Source organism: Apteryx mantelli, chromosome 5 (genome assembly GCF_036417845.1).
Source record: "Apteryx mantelli isolate bAptMan1 chromosome 5, bAptMan1.hap1, whole genome shotgun sequence".
In the NCBI taxonomy this organism is placed as follows: domain Eukaryota; kingdom Metazoa; phylum Chordata; class Aves; order Apterygiformes; family Apterygidae; genus Apteryx; species Apteryx mantelli.
The window spans coordinates 438,014-452,716 of record NC_089982.1 but is presented as its reverse complement, the minus strand read 5'-3'; the positions used below and the strand labels follow the sequence as shown (position 1 = coordinate 452,716).

The following is a 14,703-nucleotide window of genomic DNA, read 5'->3' as shown; positions in this document are numbered from 1 at the left end:
ACGTTGCAATGTGCTAAAGACTTCTCCTGTTGCGTCTCTTGGGCCAGCTGGCACTGCTGTGCGGTTCTGCGGAGCCGTGGACGTCGAGCTTGGCTCCTCCTGACTTGGGCTTTTTTTGTCCTGTTCTGCTTAAAGAATGAAATAAAACATACAGGCTTTTTGGAGAGACTTTCCTTTTACAAGGCCTTTCTTTAAACCGAGCCCTTCACCTCATTTGCTCCTATGTGTTTGAAGGGGTCTCAGAAGACACTACCTCTTCACTTAAATGTCTGTTCTGGAGAATATCTGTTAACCGAAAGGTTATCTAGTGGAAGGTGTAGGAATGAGTATTTCTCCCAGCGCAGGAAAAGCCTTTCTTTCTGAAACAAGTCCCTTTGGATAGCAGGGTGGCTTTTAGGGAAGCCCAGGGTCTGGCGTCGCTAGCTCAGACTGGCATGGGGAGGAAGCGCCGGTGGCAGGCAGGTTGCAGGAGCGGGGGAGGACTGCTCAGCAGGTGTTTGCAGTGCCCGACTGTTCTTTAACATCTGCTGGGACGGCATGGTCTGGCTATACGCAAGGCCTGTGCCTGAAGCAGCTTCAGCTGCAAGCAGGACAGTGGCAGTGCTCGCCATCCTCCCTGCCCCATCTAACGCCACAGAATAGCGCCGCGCTGATGTGCCACGCTTGTGGTCGTGACGGTAGCGATCTGCATTGCTCTTTGCAGCACGGAGCCGATCCTACAAAAAAGAATCGAGACGGGAACACTCCTCTAGACTTAGTGAAAGAAGGAGACACGGACATCCAGGACTTGCTGCGGGGAGATGCTGCCTTGCTCGATGCTGCCAAGAAGGGGTGCCTGGCACGAGTGCAGAAGCTGTGCACTCAAGAAAACATCAATTGCCGAGACACCCAGGGAAGAAATTCAACACCACTACATCTTGCAGGTGGGTGACTCTCCAGGTCTTGTAGGCTTGTGTTTTTATCACAGTGTTACAGATGTTAATCACCAAGAAACAGGGCTGCCATAGTAAGAGTTTCACGGAGAACTGTCTGGCACAGAGTGTTGTAAACTACGGCAGCTGTGTTTCAGGAGGCAATACAATTACTCGGAAAAGAGGAGCTTTTCAGTCCAAAAATTGCTTTAGCTTTTCTGCCTAACGCTTTTCCTTTGGTCTAGCTCTCCTGATACCTGATTTCTTATGTCTTTTCTACAGCTGGCTACAACAATTTGGAAGTAGCTGAATACCTTCTCGAGCATGGTGCCGATGTTAACGCCCAGGACAAAGGAGGATTAATCCCCCTTCACAATGCGGCATCCTATGGGGTAGGTACAGGCACTCAGGCTTGCGAGTGAACAAACTACAAACTCCTTCTAGGAGTCGCATCCAAGGCGGTTTATATTTCACCTGTCTTGCTGTGAGCAAAGTTCAGCCTCTGATGGCTTGAAATACATGCAGCCCCAGTAGCATGGATCTGAGGAGGACACAGATTCAGGCACTCTGTAGCGGTTATAGGCTACAGTTTGGAAAGATGACCAGAACGTAGCCTCTGTGCAACCAAGCAGATGTACAGTTCTGAACGATGTTAAATTTTGGGTGACTGTCAGAACAGGCAAGACCTCGAGTTGTCACCAGAGGACTTGGAGGAAGGAGGAGGACAATTCCTGGGGGTTGTGTGCAGGTGTTGACAGGGAAGCAGAGGTCTGCTAGTCTCTGCGGGGCAGGAAGCTATGGTTAAGCACGAGGAGGCTGTCAGTCTGTGCCGCAGGGACCATCTGGTTCCAAAACAGACAAAGCTAAACTGTCCAGAAGTGGCTGAATTTGGAGTACGAGTGTCCTGGAGGAGCTGTCTAGTGCAACTGGGCTATCAGCAACAGCTGATCCAACCCCTTTCTGATGAGGCAGGTCCTCCTAGCTGATTAACGTACAGGAGGAAGCATCTGTGAGCGCACCACCTGTGCAGATGCCAGACAGATTGCTTGCGTGCAGCTTTTAATTGTGGATGAGGTGAGAAGAAATCTATTGCAAGCAATTGTACAGAGACAGTGCTTGACAAGCTCCCAGCAGTGCTTTAAGGCCCAGTAAAAGTCTATGTGCATGGCACTAAGTTAATGGCCTGATAGCAATATAGCCTGAAAGCAGAAAGCAAATGCCCTGGGAGCAAGGTTTTACAGTTGGAAGGTTTTATCAGTAATGCCCAAATGAATATTATCAAATGGTCTGTCTTTCATGTGTAAATGGTTTCACAGCAGTTGTATTAGCAGTTCTTGAGCCGAGGAACACAAAAATAGGTTCGGAGGATGCCAGAAATGAATCTCCATTGGATGGCTTAGTTCAAGACTTCGGAAGCAGTAGCTTTCAGCAGCTTCAGGGAAACCAGGGAGGGTTTCAGCAGGTCGTGCCAAAAGCTTGGGCGAGTGGTTGGCACCCCAGTGGGAAGTGGGAACCTTTTGAGATGCAAGAACTGGGGAGGGAAAAGGCAACCCATTCGAGGGTAGCAGGGCAGAGGGCCAGCAGAGCAGGCACTAGGTTGATTCCTGGTAAAATGGCACTGCCATTAGGCTCTTCTTGCTACATAAGAAAGAGTGGCAGTCTGGATGATGTACTGCAGTGGGGATGGCAACCAGAGGGTCTTCCTTTCTGTTTCATATGAATTCATGTCTTTAATATGACTTGACCATATCTTTAAGACAGCACAGCATCTTCTGCATCTTCTCTATAGCATGTGTACTCACACACTTAAGAAACTATTCCCTTCCATTTTGTTTGTAGCAGTCACCACAATTCTGTCTTTAGCGTCAGTTCTTTGCAGCAGGGAGGAGGGCGCATATATGTTTTGCAACAGAGCTAGTGGTTATTTGTCATGTTTGTCAGCTTTTATATTTCCATTGCTATGTCCTCAGACGCTGTACAGGAAAGATCCTCTGTGTTGTAAGGCACTGCACAGTGTTTAGTCCTTGCTAGTTATTACACTCTGATTTGGGGGGGGGGGGTTGTCAGCAAATTTTACAAGCTAGCAGTTGGAAAAAACAGTTACAAAACTGTAAATCACACATGAAGAAGGCAAAGGAAGGAATTGGTACAAGAGACAAAGATGTTTTCTGAAGCATCTTTGATGTCTCTTGCATCTGCTAGTTAAAGGTGTCCACTAGATTTATTGCTGTGTTAGGAAACATTGGCATGCAAGAAAGATGTGGACATCACTGCCAGCCTTCCACAGTCACACAGAGGTTCTGTTTCCAGGAAATAGAGATGAAATGTGAATCTCCACAGACTATTTGTCCCAACAGAAAGGCCTATAATCACAGGTAGACGACAGGAAGCTCAAGAACTAGTGTTTTTGATGGTCTAATGGTATGCTTTGTCTGTTACTGTGTGGCCCTGGCACAAGAAGAGCAGAATCTAGGAGAGATGATCTTAACACATCCACATGATTGCTTTGTTTTCACATCCAAATGAAATATGAAGTGCAATGCTCATCTCTCTTTTAAGGAGAGCACATCAATGAAACAGCCTACATCATTTGGATTGATTCCCTGTGTCAGCCAGGGCTCCCGGTGTCCTAAAGAGCAAAAAGCTCCAAATCCTGCTGAAGGTTGCATCTGCTTTAGAAATGCAGTGCAGAGCACTTTCATGCCATCGGGCCCTAGCACCAAGCATGTTGTTCATCAGCGCCTACCGTAAGCATAAATGCCCAGGACGTTCCTTAGGTCCATAGGCAGATTCTGCTGCAAAGATTGTTTCCTGTGCTTGAAAAGAAAAAGCACGCGTTTTATGCCAAGGTAAAGCATTCCTTACTGGCACAGGGAAATGTCAGAGATTAGTTCAAACTGATAATCACTTCTAAAAACCATCATGCCTATCTAATTTGGTTGCCTTGCCATCTCTAGGAAGAGTTAATGAGGCTGTGTTGGGTGCTTCCATCAGCTTTTTTAATTAAGAATTGCTGTATGCTTTTCCTGTGGTGACCCATACTTCTTGCTGAGATGTCCTCAGCCCCTCCAGAGCTCTGTGATGGGAGGCGGAGCAGAGGTAAGTACTGGCTTCAGAAGTTCGTAGCCAACAGGTTTCGCAGGCTCGGCCTTTTCCTCACAAAAGTGATTTCCTCCGGTTCTGCCCCCCAGCACTTCATGCTGTAGGTCCCTCAGTAGGGTTTTATGTCATGTGGCAGAAAAGTCAAGGGAACAGCAATTGCTTTAAAAGTTTAGAAGAGGGGAAGAATAAGGTCAGTGGTCTTTCCAAACCACGTTTATTCAGAGAGCGGGCCCTTTCGCTAGAGCTGCTGAGAGTCACTTAATTGCTGCTGAGAGGAAAAATGAAATCCATTGGCAAAAGTCTTTGGGCTTCTGCTTACAATTTCAACGTTTCATGCTCCTACCTGCTCATTTTTACTACTTGCTTTTGTATTTGTAAGCTGTATTGCACAAGTAATTTTACTGGTCAAAGTGGCACGTAAAATTGTTATGTGCCATTTTTCTGTTGTCTTGTTTTAAATTGGAAGACTTCAAAGCTGGGGTGTTCATGGAAGGATGGGGTTGTAAGATCATTACTTTTGTTAAGGCAGTTGTCCCTTATCGCATTCATAATGAACTTCGTCGATTACATTTCTCTGATACAATATTATTGGAGAAAGACCAAACTTGTGCTGCCTCCCGTGTGTTCAAGGTCTTGGGAGAAAGAAAGTGCAATGAAAGACTTCTGTGTGCAGACATTTAAGTGGTGGCTCAGCAGTATCACACCTTGGTCTTTAGAGCTTCTAATACTGTATCACAAGTGTTGCAGCCTCATAAGCTTGCGTTGCCAGTTCAAATCTGTCTGCAGATATTTTGGCAGTTAACTCTATAGGTTTTTTGCTGGATCAGGTATCATCTCTGCTCCTGCAGCTGGCACAAACTGCATGCCGTGTACTCTGGCTAATTTAACAGAAATATAGTTCTGTGCCTATGCGTGATCCCAATCACGTGCGTGCTGGTGGGAGATCTGGTAGTGCACAGATACATCTTTAATGACTGCAGAGCTGCAGTGTAGTGTGCTACCTGAAGGAGTGTACCGCTACGGAAACATAGGAGGTGGAGAAGTGGGTTAAAGAAAGGAAGGAGAAATTACAGAGGTCTCTAAGCACTCTTAACACCCCCCAAAAATGTGCCTTTTACCAGTGACACATTGATAAAGGTGTTCTTGTGTTTTCCAGCACGTGGATATTGCAGCATTGTTGATCAAGTACAACACATGCGTGAATGCAACAGATAAATGGGCCTTCACACCGTTGCACGAAGCAGCGCAGAAGGGAAGGACACAGCTCTGCGCTCTGCTGTTAGCGCATGGAGCAGATCCAACCATGAAGAATCAAGAGGGTCAGACACCACTAGACCTGGCAACAGTAAGTTTGTGTTGGAGTGCCAGCCACAGACCGCTCTGGAGGGATCGTCTCTGCATGTTAAATAGCTTTCTATGTCTCCATGGCACCAGCGGTCCTCAGCCTTCTCTGTACTGAGGTATATGGAGACGAGCATCTCCGGGGCAACTGTTCGTGGTTTCCTTTAGCCATGGGTCCAGGCTTTTTCCTTTGGCTGAGATCTTGACATGGCTCGTGGTTTAAGGTTCCCTTCTGCTTAAGGGTTCGCTCCTGTAATCAACCTTCTTGTCGACAGAAATAAGCCTATCAGAAATTTCCCTGATAATTGTCAATCTCTGTACTGTTGGTTACTATTTCTTTGAACCTCGGAGGAAAATAAGATGGGGCTTTAGGGGAATGGGACCGTTTAGGGGATGATTATATTGGTCAGCCCCTGCTTATTATCGCAGTTCTTCTTTGACCAGCTCCAAAACAACATCCCGAGATTTGAAGGTGGCTATCAACCTTTTCCTAAAACTGCTACCTGAAACCTTTTCAGTAGTGGTAGTGCTGGCAGGCAGTTAAAAAGCCTAATAAAGAGACACAAATGTATGTGTCCATGTTAAATGTTATTGATGGTTGCTGTAGAGAGAATGAGACCAAACTGGATGCTGTGTCTGCTTCTGATGAGAGTACCTATTAAAGGACATTGATTTATTTGGGCAGAGTTCAGAAAGCGTCTTTCAGAATAATTCGAGCTCTGGAAAACTTGCCTTGTGATGGGAAACATGAAAACTCTATTTGATTTGTCCGTGGGAAAGTGAATATGTGTCCTAATCATGTTCTACAAGAACCTGCAAAGAGGAGATTCTTGAAAGTGAGGGTATTGCTTAATTTAGTTAGCAAAGGCACTTTGAAATCCAGCTGTTAGGTAAATTCAGACTTCTCCTCTAGCCTCCCTCTTTCTTTCTTTCTCTCTCTCTTTTACTGTAAGAGGCCTTCATAGCAAAGGGAGTGGTGGAGTCTTTTTGTTGAAACCTTGACCCAGAGCAAAATGTTCAACCAGAAGCTGAGCCTGACAGAGGTGGAATTGCCTGACCCAGTTTCCAAAGAATTTCAGATGAAGTTTCTGCTCTGCTCTTCCTAGCTTTAACACCTATGAAGTCATTCCCTCAGAAAGGAAATGAGACGAACCATAGCTTTAAAAATGGAGAACCCAAGTCTTGGAAAGTTGTTTCAGAATAACTTTTGTGGATATGTCTGAGCAGTGAATCAAAATGTTCTTCCAACAGTGAATTCCCGTGACGGGGTTATGAAAGTTTTTCTTTTTAATGGGAAGTAGAGTGATCAATTCAAAAAAATTCCAAGAAAATTCTTTACGGAGATCGGTGACTTGTGATGACAGGGCCTCATGCTGAATATTCGTTCTGTTTTTCAGGCCGACGATATCCGAGCTTTGCTGATCGATGCGATGCCTCCGGAAGCCTTGCCTACATGCTTTAAGCCTCAGGCTACTGTCGTTAGTGCCTCCCTCATCTCACCAGCGTCTACACCGTCCTGCCTCTCCGCCGCCAGCAGTATAGATAACCTCACTGGGCCTCTGGCAGAACTGGCCGTAGGAGGGGCGTCCAATGCTGGCGATGGAGCAGCAGGAACCGAAAGGAAGGAAGGAGAAGGTGCGTTTGCTGCTGGATAAGTTTAGCTGGCCGGGAATACGGTAGCTTAGTGTCACAGCAGGCCTTGCTTCATCTGAAAAGCCTTTCCGACTAGCCGAAAATACGGTGCAGCTTGAGCTGTTATCTGCGTTGCAAAGTGTTTGACGCTTGCTCTGTTTTGATACGCTCTGCCCGGAGCTGCTTTGGCTGTTCAGCTGCGCCTGCCGTCGGTGATTAGGGCTGAGTCCAAAGGCAGATCTGATTGGGTGCCCAGATGCTCGCTGTTGATTTTATACAGAAAATCCGATGAGAATTATTTTGATGAAGGAATTATGATTGGGAGGACTGGGGGATTTGGGCTAAAGCTTTTAAATCCTTTGATTGGTATTTGGAATGCATGCTCCGTGTCAGCGTCTGGGTGATTGCATAGCAAAAATCCACCCACTCTTCCATTCCTTCTCATCGTAATTTGAGCCTGTGTTTGCTGCAGATCATTTGTGCTTTTTAATAGTTGGTTTTGAGGAGGGAACATTGAGTTTTGCCCTGAGCTTTCGCACAGTAGAAGTGGATTGTTTCGTATAGATGTAGATGAATTGATTATACAAAGAATCAGGGTTTGGAGTTTTGAGAGAATAAGTGGTATTGCTTCATTTTATTTTATTTTATTGAAAATAGATGTGTGTGGGATATAATGACTTGTTTCTCTTATTATAGTTGCTGGTCTTGACATGAACATTACGCAGTTCCTGAAAAGCCTAGGTCTTGAACACCTCCGGGACATCTTTGAAACAGAACAGGTAGGTGGCAAGCCTCATCCCTGGTACACTCATTACCTGTTCTGTGTTTTAAAGACAGACTAAACTAACAAATCTGGGTGATATTTTAATTCCCTCATTTAAGAAGGGTGAGGAAAAAAAACTTCACATCTATGGAGAAACAAATATAGCCAGAGAAACTACAAATGAATCACCAAATACTTTACGGTGACATTGTATTCTGAAAGAAACCCGTGAAAGACTCTACGGCTGTTTGATTCAGATGTCCAGTGTTTTTCACTTTCTTAAAAAAAAAAATAATAATAACAACAACAGTGGCTGCCAGTCCTGCCAGTTTGACTCATGATCTGAGAGTTACGTTGGACCTTGTGAATTTTGAACATGATGGCAGTCGTCATATCCCAACAAGCCTTTTGCCACTTGTAGTGCTGCACATGACACTTAGATCTAGAAAACGCTCCAGTTTCACACACAAGCTGAAGTAAAAATCTAGTTTACCAGGATGTAGTCACAGTAGACAATGCAGAGACGTAGTTCTTAATAGAGGTAAGGCTATAGCATTAACTGGATTTGCAGAGCTGAAAGGTTTTAAATGTATTCCCTGGCCTCTGCTCCTAATCTCTTATGATGAGTCAGGAAACAAATGTTTTAAATCTAAAGTGTTACTTAAAGAAAAAGCTCCAACTATTCTAAATGGTAACATAACAGAGGTATGTCCGAAGGTTAGCATGCTGTATAATCTTTTTTCCTTTCTTATATACAAAGTGCAGGCTCTTTTCTTTAATTTTGAATTGCTTCTTTTAACTCCAGATCAACCTATATTCTGCTCACGTTCCTGTTTCCTTGTTTTCAGACCTTCCTTTTGCAATGCTATTTTTGTTCCACTTCCTTAACTCCTAACCTGTTTTTAAAATCTTCCCTTGCTAATAAGATTTAAAGAAGCAAATCAGCTTCACTAATCTTTCATTTTGAAACTTTCTTAGCTCTTCTTGCACGTTTGTCCTTCTTGTGGAAATAAGCTCTTCTCCCTTACGATTACCATCTTGTCTTAAGCTGCTTTTCCAGGCACTGCAGTCCTTTCATGTGCACGTTTTCACCTTGGCTCTAGCCTTATATTCATGCTGGGTCTGTGCCGGTACTTTATAGTATTAGGTTTGGTTTCTGTTTGTTAATGTTCCTCCGCACATGATGGATGTCTTCAGTGGCTTTTCCATAGCAATCTCAGTAGGGGTGATTTTTGTTCAATATGCCAGGTGTTCCGGGTAGCTATGAATTCCCTGCTTGAGTTGCTTTCTTTTAGATTAATGATACTCATTTGTCCACAGTGGACTCTGGTGCTATCTGCAAGGCCAGTTGTGCTAACAATCCGGCATCTTTTGAATCAAGTTGTACAGTTTCTTATTATTTGCTGAGCTTCCAATTCCAGTTTACTGTGTAAATTTGTAAGTAGGTTTTGTACAATTTTCTCCTTCAGATGAAATCTTTCTGTTTCTTACAGGTCTAAAAAAAATCACCTTGGCATGCAATTGCTTTACAGTAATAAAAATGTGCATTTCACCTAGCCTTTATTTCCTGCTCTTCAAAAAAAAAAATTTTTTTCATTTGACGGTGTGTTTTATTACCTCCCTGCTTTCACCAATAATCTCTGCGACCTTAAATTTTAAGACCTTGTCAGGTGATTGTAAAAATCTTAGTATGTTACAAGCAAATGACTGCTCATGTCTGTGCTCACAGTGGTAATTATTTCCAAAAATAATGGAATAGCTGAGCTTGATTTAACGTGGCTGACTCACTGGTTTGATATACATGCATGCAGACATGTGGATATATACGCAGAGTAATAGCACATGCCATGGTGATACTGATGTGAAACACAATCAAAATTTATCAGTAAGCGGATGAATATTCATTTCTATCAGTGTAGTGAAACTTCTGAATTACGCAGCACTGTGAAACCTGGAATGGTTCAGAACTATTCCCAGGAATTGGTTCGGCTCAATTTTCTTTGCATCCTCCTTCCACGTAAGCAGCAATGCTTTTAACAGCCTCCTGCGAGAATCCGCTCTTGCTAGTTGTTGCAAGAGAAGTAAAAGTTTGGCACAACTTGGGTCTGTAGCAGCCGGGTATGGTCCTGTGATGGGGACAGGCTTGCCAGGAGGTGGCAGCAGTTAGGAGCACCATAAAACACGAGCTACGTGAACATGGTTGCGGTATAGATACGCTTCTTTCCGTTTTCTGAAACGATAGGTCTTTAGCCTGGGGAATCGGGCAGGGCTCGGCAGCTGATTCTTGGGGTCTTTCACCTCTCCAGATAACCCTGGATGTGTTGGCAGACATGGGGCACGAGGAGCTTAAAGAAATTGGAATTAATGCTTACGGACACCGTCACAAGTTAATAAAAGGTGTGGAGAGGCTTCTAGGAGGACAGCAAGGTAAATATGACATTTTAGCCATTAATCTAAGTGCAGCTTATAACGAGCTCCCAGCAGTTGCCTTCCGTAAATACTGGCTTTACCACCAGGACTTGAAAGAGCCTGGATGTTTGGCAAATGTGCTTGTTGGCAAGCCTCAAACAGTCGAGGCTGGGTCTTGGTGGGTGCATTTGCCTGCCTGCCTTTTAAGGCCCCTGCTGCTAACGAAAGCACTTTATCTGGTTGAGATTGTGCTTCTGGCTTGTGTTTATTTTGCATTTCCTGCTGTACTGGGGTTATTTAAGAAGAAAAATGGTGATGCTGGATAAAAATAGAGCTGGTATTGTTTTCTCTTGTTGGTTTTTTTTTTCTTCTTTTCACTCCTTTAATTCATTCTTCTTGCAGGCACGAATCCTTATTTGACTTTCCACTGCGTGAGTCAGGGGACCATTCTCCTTGATCTTGCTCCCGATGATAAGGAGTATCAATCCGTCGAAGAGGAGGTACTGCAAATATCTTTCTTTCAGTGCTCCAGGGGCAGCGTTTTTAAATACCGCCCCCTTTGGCACCCATCTGGCCTTTATTATGCGCCGTTTCTTACATATCGGAAGTGCCACCAAGTTACAAACAAACAAAAAAGCCTTTTTTTCTTTTTTTTTAATGCTGAATGTAAAGATAAGGGAGCTCTTCACTTAACCCTGCAGAGCTAAAGTGCACAGCGTGCGTCAAAAGTGATAAAACATGCTTTGGCCTGTGAATTGTGTAGATCTGGCGTGGAATTTAGGCCTCTTTTTTTTTTAATATAGAGCGATGACGGAAAACTCTTTTGCTGTCTCCTGCCCCTTTTTAGTACGCGGTCCGGTTGCTCGCTTAGCGCCGTCCCAGTTTAGCTGGGTCGATGCTGTGTTTTGGATGTCCTCTCGTAACCGAGGTTTCCGCAGCTTGCCAGAGATAGGCAAAGCTGTGAGAAGCAAAGCCCTGAGCGAGGACAGAGAGAGGGATCAAGGCCTTGCAGGTGCGGAGGCATTTTCTGAGCGCCTCTGTTCTCAGGCTCTTTCTGCATGCGAACCAGCTTGTTTTCTCTCGTCTCAGTGGCTGAGTTAATCTATAACCCAGATAAACAGCTCTTGTATAATTTGAGAGTTGACTGTAATTTTACCTCCCACGCACACATGCTCTTTTATTTAACTAAATTGCAAGCAGATATAATTTCGAAAGAAAAATCAAAACAAAAATGAGACTTTCTGAAGCGTTGTGCTTGGAAGAAACTCCATTTTCCTGCTCATTCACTATTTATGTATAGTGTTATTCCTCCATTGTGGTACAAAAGTGCTTGGGGTTTTTTAAAGCCTAGATACTCAGAACTGCTGCCAATGTAGCCTGGGATATTTTTTATTAGTAACTCTAAATCAAAGAGTTTGTGCAGAATCTTCATGTAAACTTACCTGACAGAGAGGATCACCTTTCTGCCCAAGTAAATTGGGATGTTTATTGGCGCTGTTGCTAAATAATGTTGCTGTAGCTCTAAAGATCCCTTGAAAAGACCCAGCGAAGCTGTTGAAACTTTCGGGAGCTGCTAATGACGTAGGAAAATTTTACAGTGCAAGCATCTTCCTGTCACTGATAAATGCAGACCTGTACCCATTAGAAACACGTTGGTTATTACTTCAAAATGATCTTTGTGCATACTCGTAACTTTTTAAAAGATAGATGTTTTTTTCCTCATTTAAAGCGGTTTTTCCAGTTTGTGTGTAATTTTGACCAGTTTCAATATTCTCCTTTTTCCTATGTAGGTTTTTATTGAAAGATTGAGTAATTTAATAGTGATATTGCATCAACCACCTTCTCAGCCAACGTTGTGGAACTGCATACTGCGTTGGGTGCCCAAAGAAATGTGTGTGTCGCTCAGTTTACAACTGAAGCCTCTTTTCTGACACCTTTTAGTTCGTTTTCGACCAAGGCTGTCTATTGCTGCCAGTGAAATATTGAGATCTCGCGTGAACGCTTGGCCTTGCTAGCAAGCTTTGTGCGCTGAACCTTCGGTTTTGTTCTTCTGCCTAGATGCAAAGTACAATCCGGGAGCACCGGGACGGTGGGAATGCTGGTGGCATCTTCAACAGGTACAATGTCATCAGGGTAAGTTTCAAAGCTTCCCGATTCCCTGCAGGAAGAGAATTCAGTGTTTAGGCAAGCGGGCAGGGTTGGCTTGAAGGACCGGCCTTTCGTATCTGAAGTTGTGCGTCGAGGTCGTGTTCAGGTGCAGAGCTGAAGCAAGCCTTGAACGCTGAAGTTAGACCGCTCGTGGGCTCTGCGCGTGGAGGGAGGGAGGCAGGGAGGGAGAAGGGGCCGGCTGTGCTGCGAAGGGCGTCGGGGGGAACCAAACTGAAGGCGGAGGGGCAGGAGAGCCGAACTGGTGTTTCACAACCCGTTGTAATTTCATTCATCTGTAGTTTGATGCGTTTGACTTTGCAGCACAGATCTTTTCTCGGTGCGGTCTTTTCTTTTTGAAGGGAATTTGCCAGGGGCAGGGGAGCATGACCTTTTATTAAAAGTTTCTACCTTCCCTACACTACTTTGGATCTCTACACCTCCTCCTTTGCCATTGCAAAGAAAAATACCTGCTTTCAAGCCCTGGCATGTTGGAAACAGGGTATATTCTTTCTGAGAACAGAGGGAAGGAGCTTTGGACAGCTTGTAGTTCTCAGGGGTTTTACCAGCTCCACGGGGAGCAGTGTGAAAGTTTTGCTTAAACCCAAAAACTTAGGCTGCAACTCACAACAGTTTTAAACGTCTCGAAGTGTCGTACTGCTGACCTGGTGGTTGTAAGGCTCAGCCTTAGATGTAGAACTGCCATGAATTTTTATTTATTTATTTTTATTTTTATTTTTTTAAACCATTCACGTGCCTTACTGTCGGCTTCCCTCTAAGGATTTCTGCAAGCTCTGGGAAGCTGTATTTCATTTCAACTAAACTGTGTGCTTGGGCCTGCTGTACCCCTGCAGATTCAGAAGGTCGTGAACAAGAAGCTGCGGGAGAGATTCTGCCACAGACAGAAGGAGGTTTCGGAGGAGAATCATAATCATCACAACGAGCGCATGTTGTTTCATGGTGAGGAGGTGATCTCTGCTTGTGCGTTCTGGTATTTTAAAACAAGAAAAAGAAACCCGCAGACAGTGTTAACGTCGCTGGGTTCATCATCCTGTGCTGTGACTGCATTTCTACACTAGAACCGTGGGCGGGCGCAGGGTGCAGGTGGTCTCTGTGGCTACTGCAGTCCAAAAAGCTGCACTAGATACAAAACATTAAAAAAAAAAAAGTTGTTTATCTGCAAAGCCGTATCTCAGCCGTTTTCAGCAGTGCTGCTCGTGGCTGCTGGGAGGTGTTACGCTGCGGTGAGAAAGACAGGGTATCATCTAAAAGGAGGGGAGCAGCACACAGTAGAGACAGTATTCCCCGGCACCTCAGGCAGCCATCAGGGAAAGGAGTCAAAGCCAACCACGAGTTTCAACGAGACCTTCTCTAGACGTGTCCAGAAACTCCTGTGAGTGACAGCTGCCTGAGGGTCCTTGTGGCCCAGATCCTTCGGTGATTTTGTGCAGGAAATGGGTTTGGGGAGGGTGTTTGTCCTGTTACCGTGCCCCATCTCAACCAGCCCTGACTGCTGGAGGTGGTGTGCATTGACGAGCCGCATCGCGCTGAAATGCGAGTGGGGGAAAAGCCATTTAATGAGACCTGTGAAATGAGTAAGAAATATGAGTCATACGTGGGCTCTTGGTATATAACGACAAATCCCCCACATCGCTGCATCCTGCCAGGTATCGCCTCCTTCCAGCCAATTGAGCATGCTTTCTGGTATTTAATGGTCTATTTAAGGCAGACAAGCTCCCCTTGACATAGGCTCCTGCTTTACTAGGGAGCTTAACAAGTTTGCGTGGCAACGCATCCTCTTGTCTCGTCCCGTTCTAGGCTCTCCTTTTATTAATGCCATCATTCACAAGGGGTTCGATGAGAGACACGCGTACATTGGAGGAATGTTTGGAGCTGGAATTTACTTTGCCGAGAACTCCTCGAAAAGCAACCAATACGTGTACGGGATAGGGGGAGGGACAGGCTGTCCCACGCACAAAGACAGGTCCTGTTACATCTGCCACAGGTATGTGTCCAGCAGAATTCCCCGTAGGTAATTCCCCCCGTCCTGGTTTTTTGTGACCCTGGCACAGGGTGAACTGCAGGGAAAGGCTAGCCGCTCGAGCTTGGCCATGGCAGGAGAAATGCAGTTTTCACGGTTTGTCTAGGCTGAACAGAAAGGGATATAAACACAGCAAGTCCCACAGGAAGGTCAGAAGTTACAGCTAGATGCTAAGCATACGGTGAGTATAAATCAACGAGAATTATGGCTCAGGAAAGAGGCTTGAAATGGCGAGTTTGAAAACTAAGTCAGAGGATAATGGCAATTAAACTCCAGGCTCTCTCGGTACAAAATTGTGGTGCAAGATGGAGATCAGCACAGCGTTGGGCTGCAGCTCAGACGGTTCTGGAGCTGGTGAA

At 44.9% G+C, this 14,703-nt stretch overlaps 1 protein-coding gene across 1 annotated transcript in view; it reads left to right on the top strand.

Moving 5' to 3' along the window:
- TNKS (tankyrase) overlaps nucleotides 1–14,703 on the top strand; it is a 136,717-nt gene that overhangs the window by 115,836 nt on the left and 6,178 nt on the right. Inside the window, exons 16-25 of the mRNA XM_067297281.1 lie at nucleotides 704–923; nucleotides 1,194–1,303; nucleotides 5,170–5,358; nucleotides 6,752–6,989; nucleotides 7,683–7,765; nucleotides 10,056–10,176; nucleotides 10,561–10,658; nucleotides 12,217–12,291; nucleotides 13,158–13,263; nucleotides 14,122–14,308. Coding sequence (XP_067153382.1) covers nucleotides 704–923; nucleotides 1,194–1,303; nucleotides 5,170–5,358; nucleotides 6,752–6,989; nucleotides 7,683–7,765; nucleotides 10,056–10,176; nucleotides 10,561–10,658; nucleotides 12,217–12,291; nucleotides 13,158–13,263; nucleotides 14,122–14,308 — 1,427 coding nt within the window. The remainder of the gene's footprint in view (nucleotides 1–703; nucleotides 924–1,193; nucleotides 1,304–5,169; nucleotides 5,359–6,751; nucleotides 6,990–7,682; nucleotides 7,766–10,055; nucleotides 10,177–10,560; nucleotides 10,659–12,216; nucleotides 12,292–13,157; nucleotides 13,264–14,121; nucleotides 14,309–14,703) is intronic.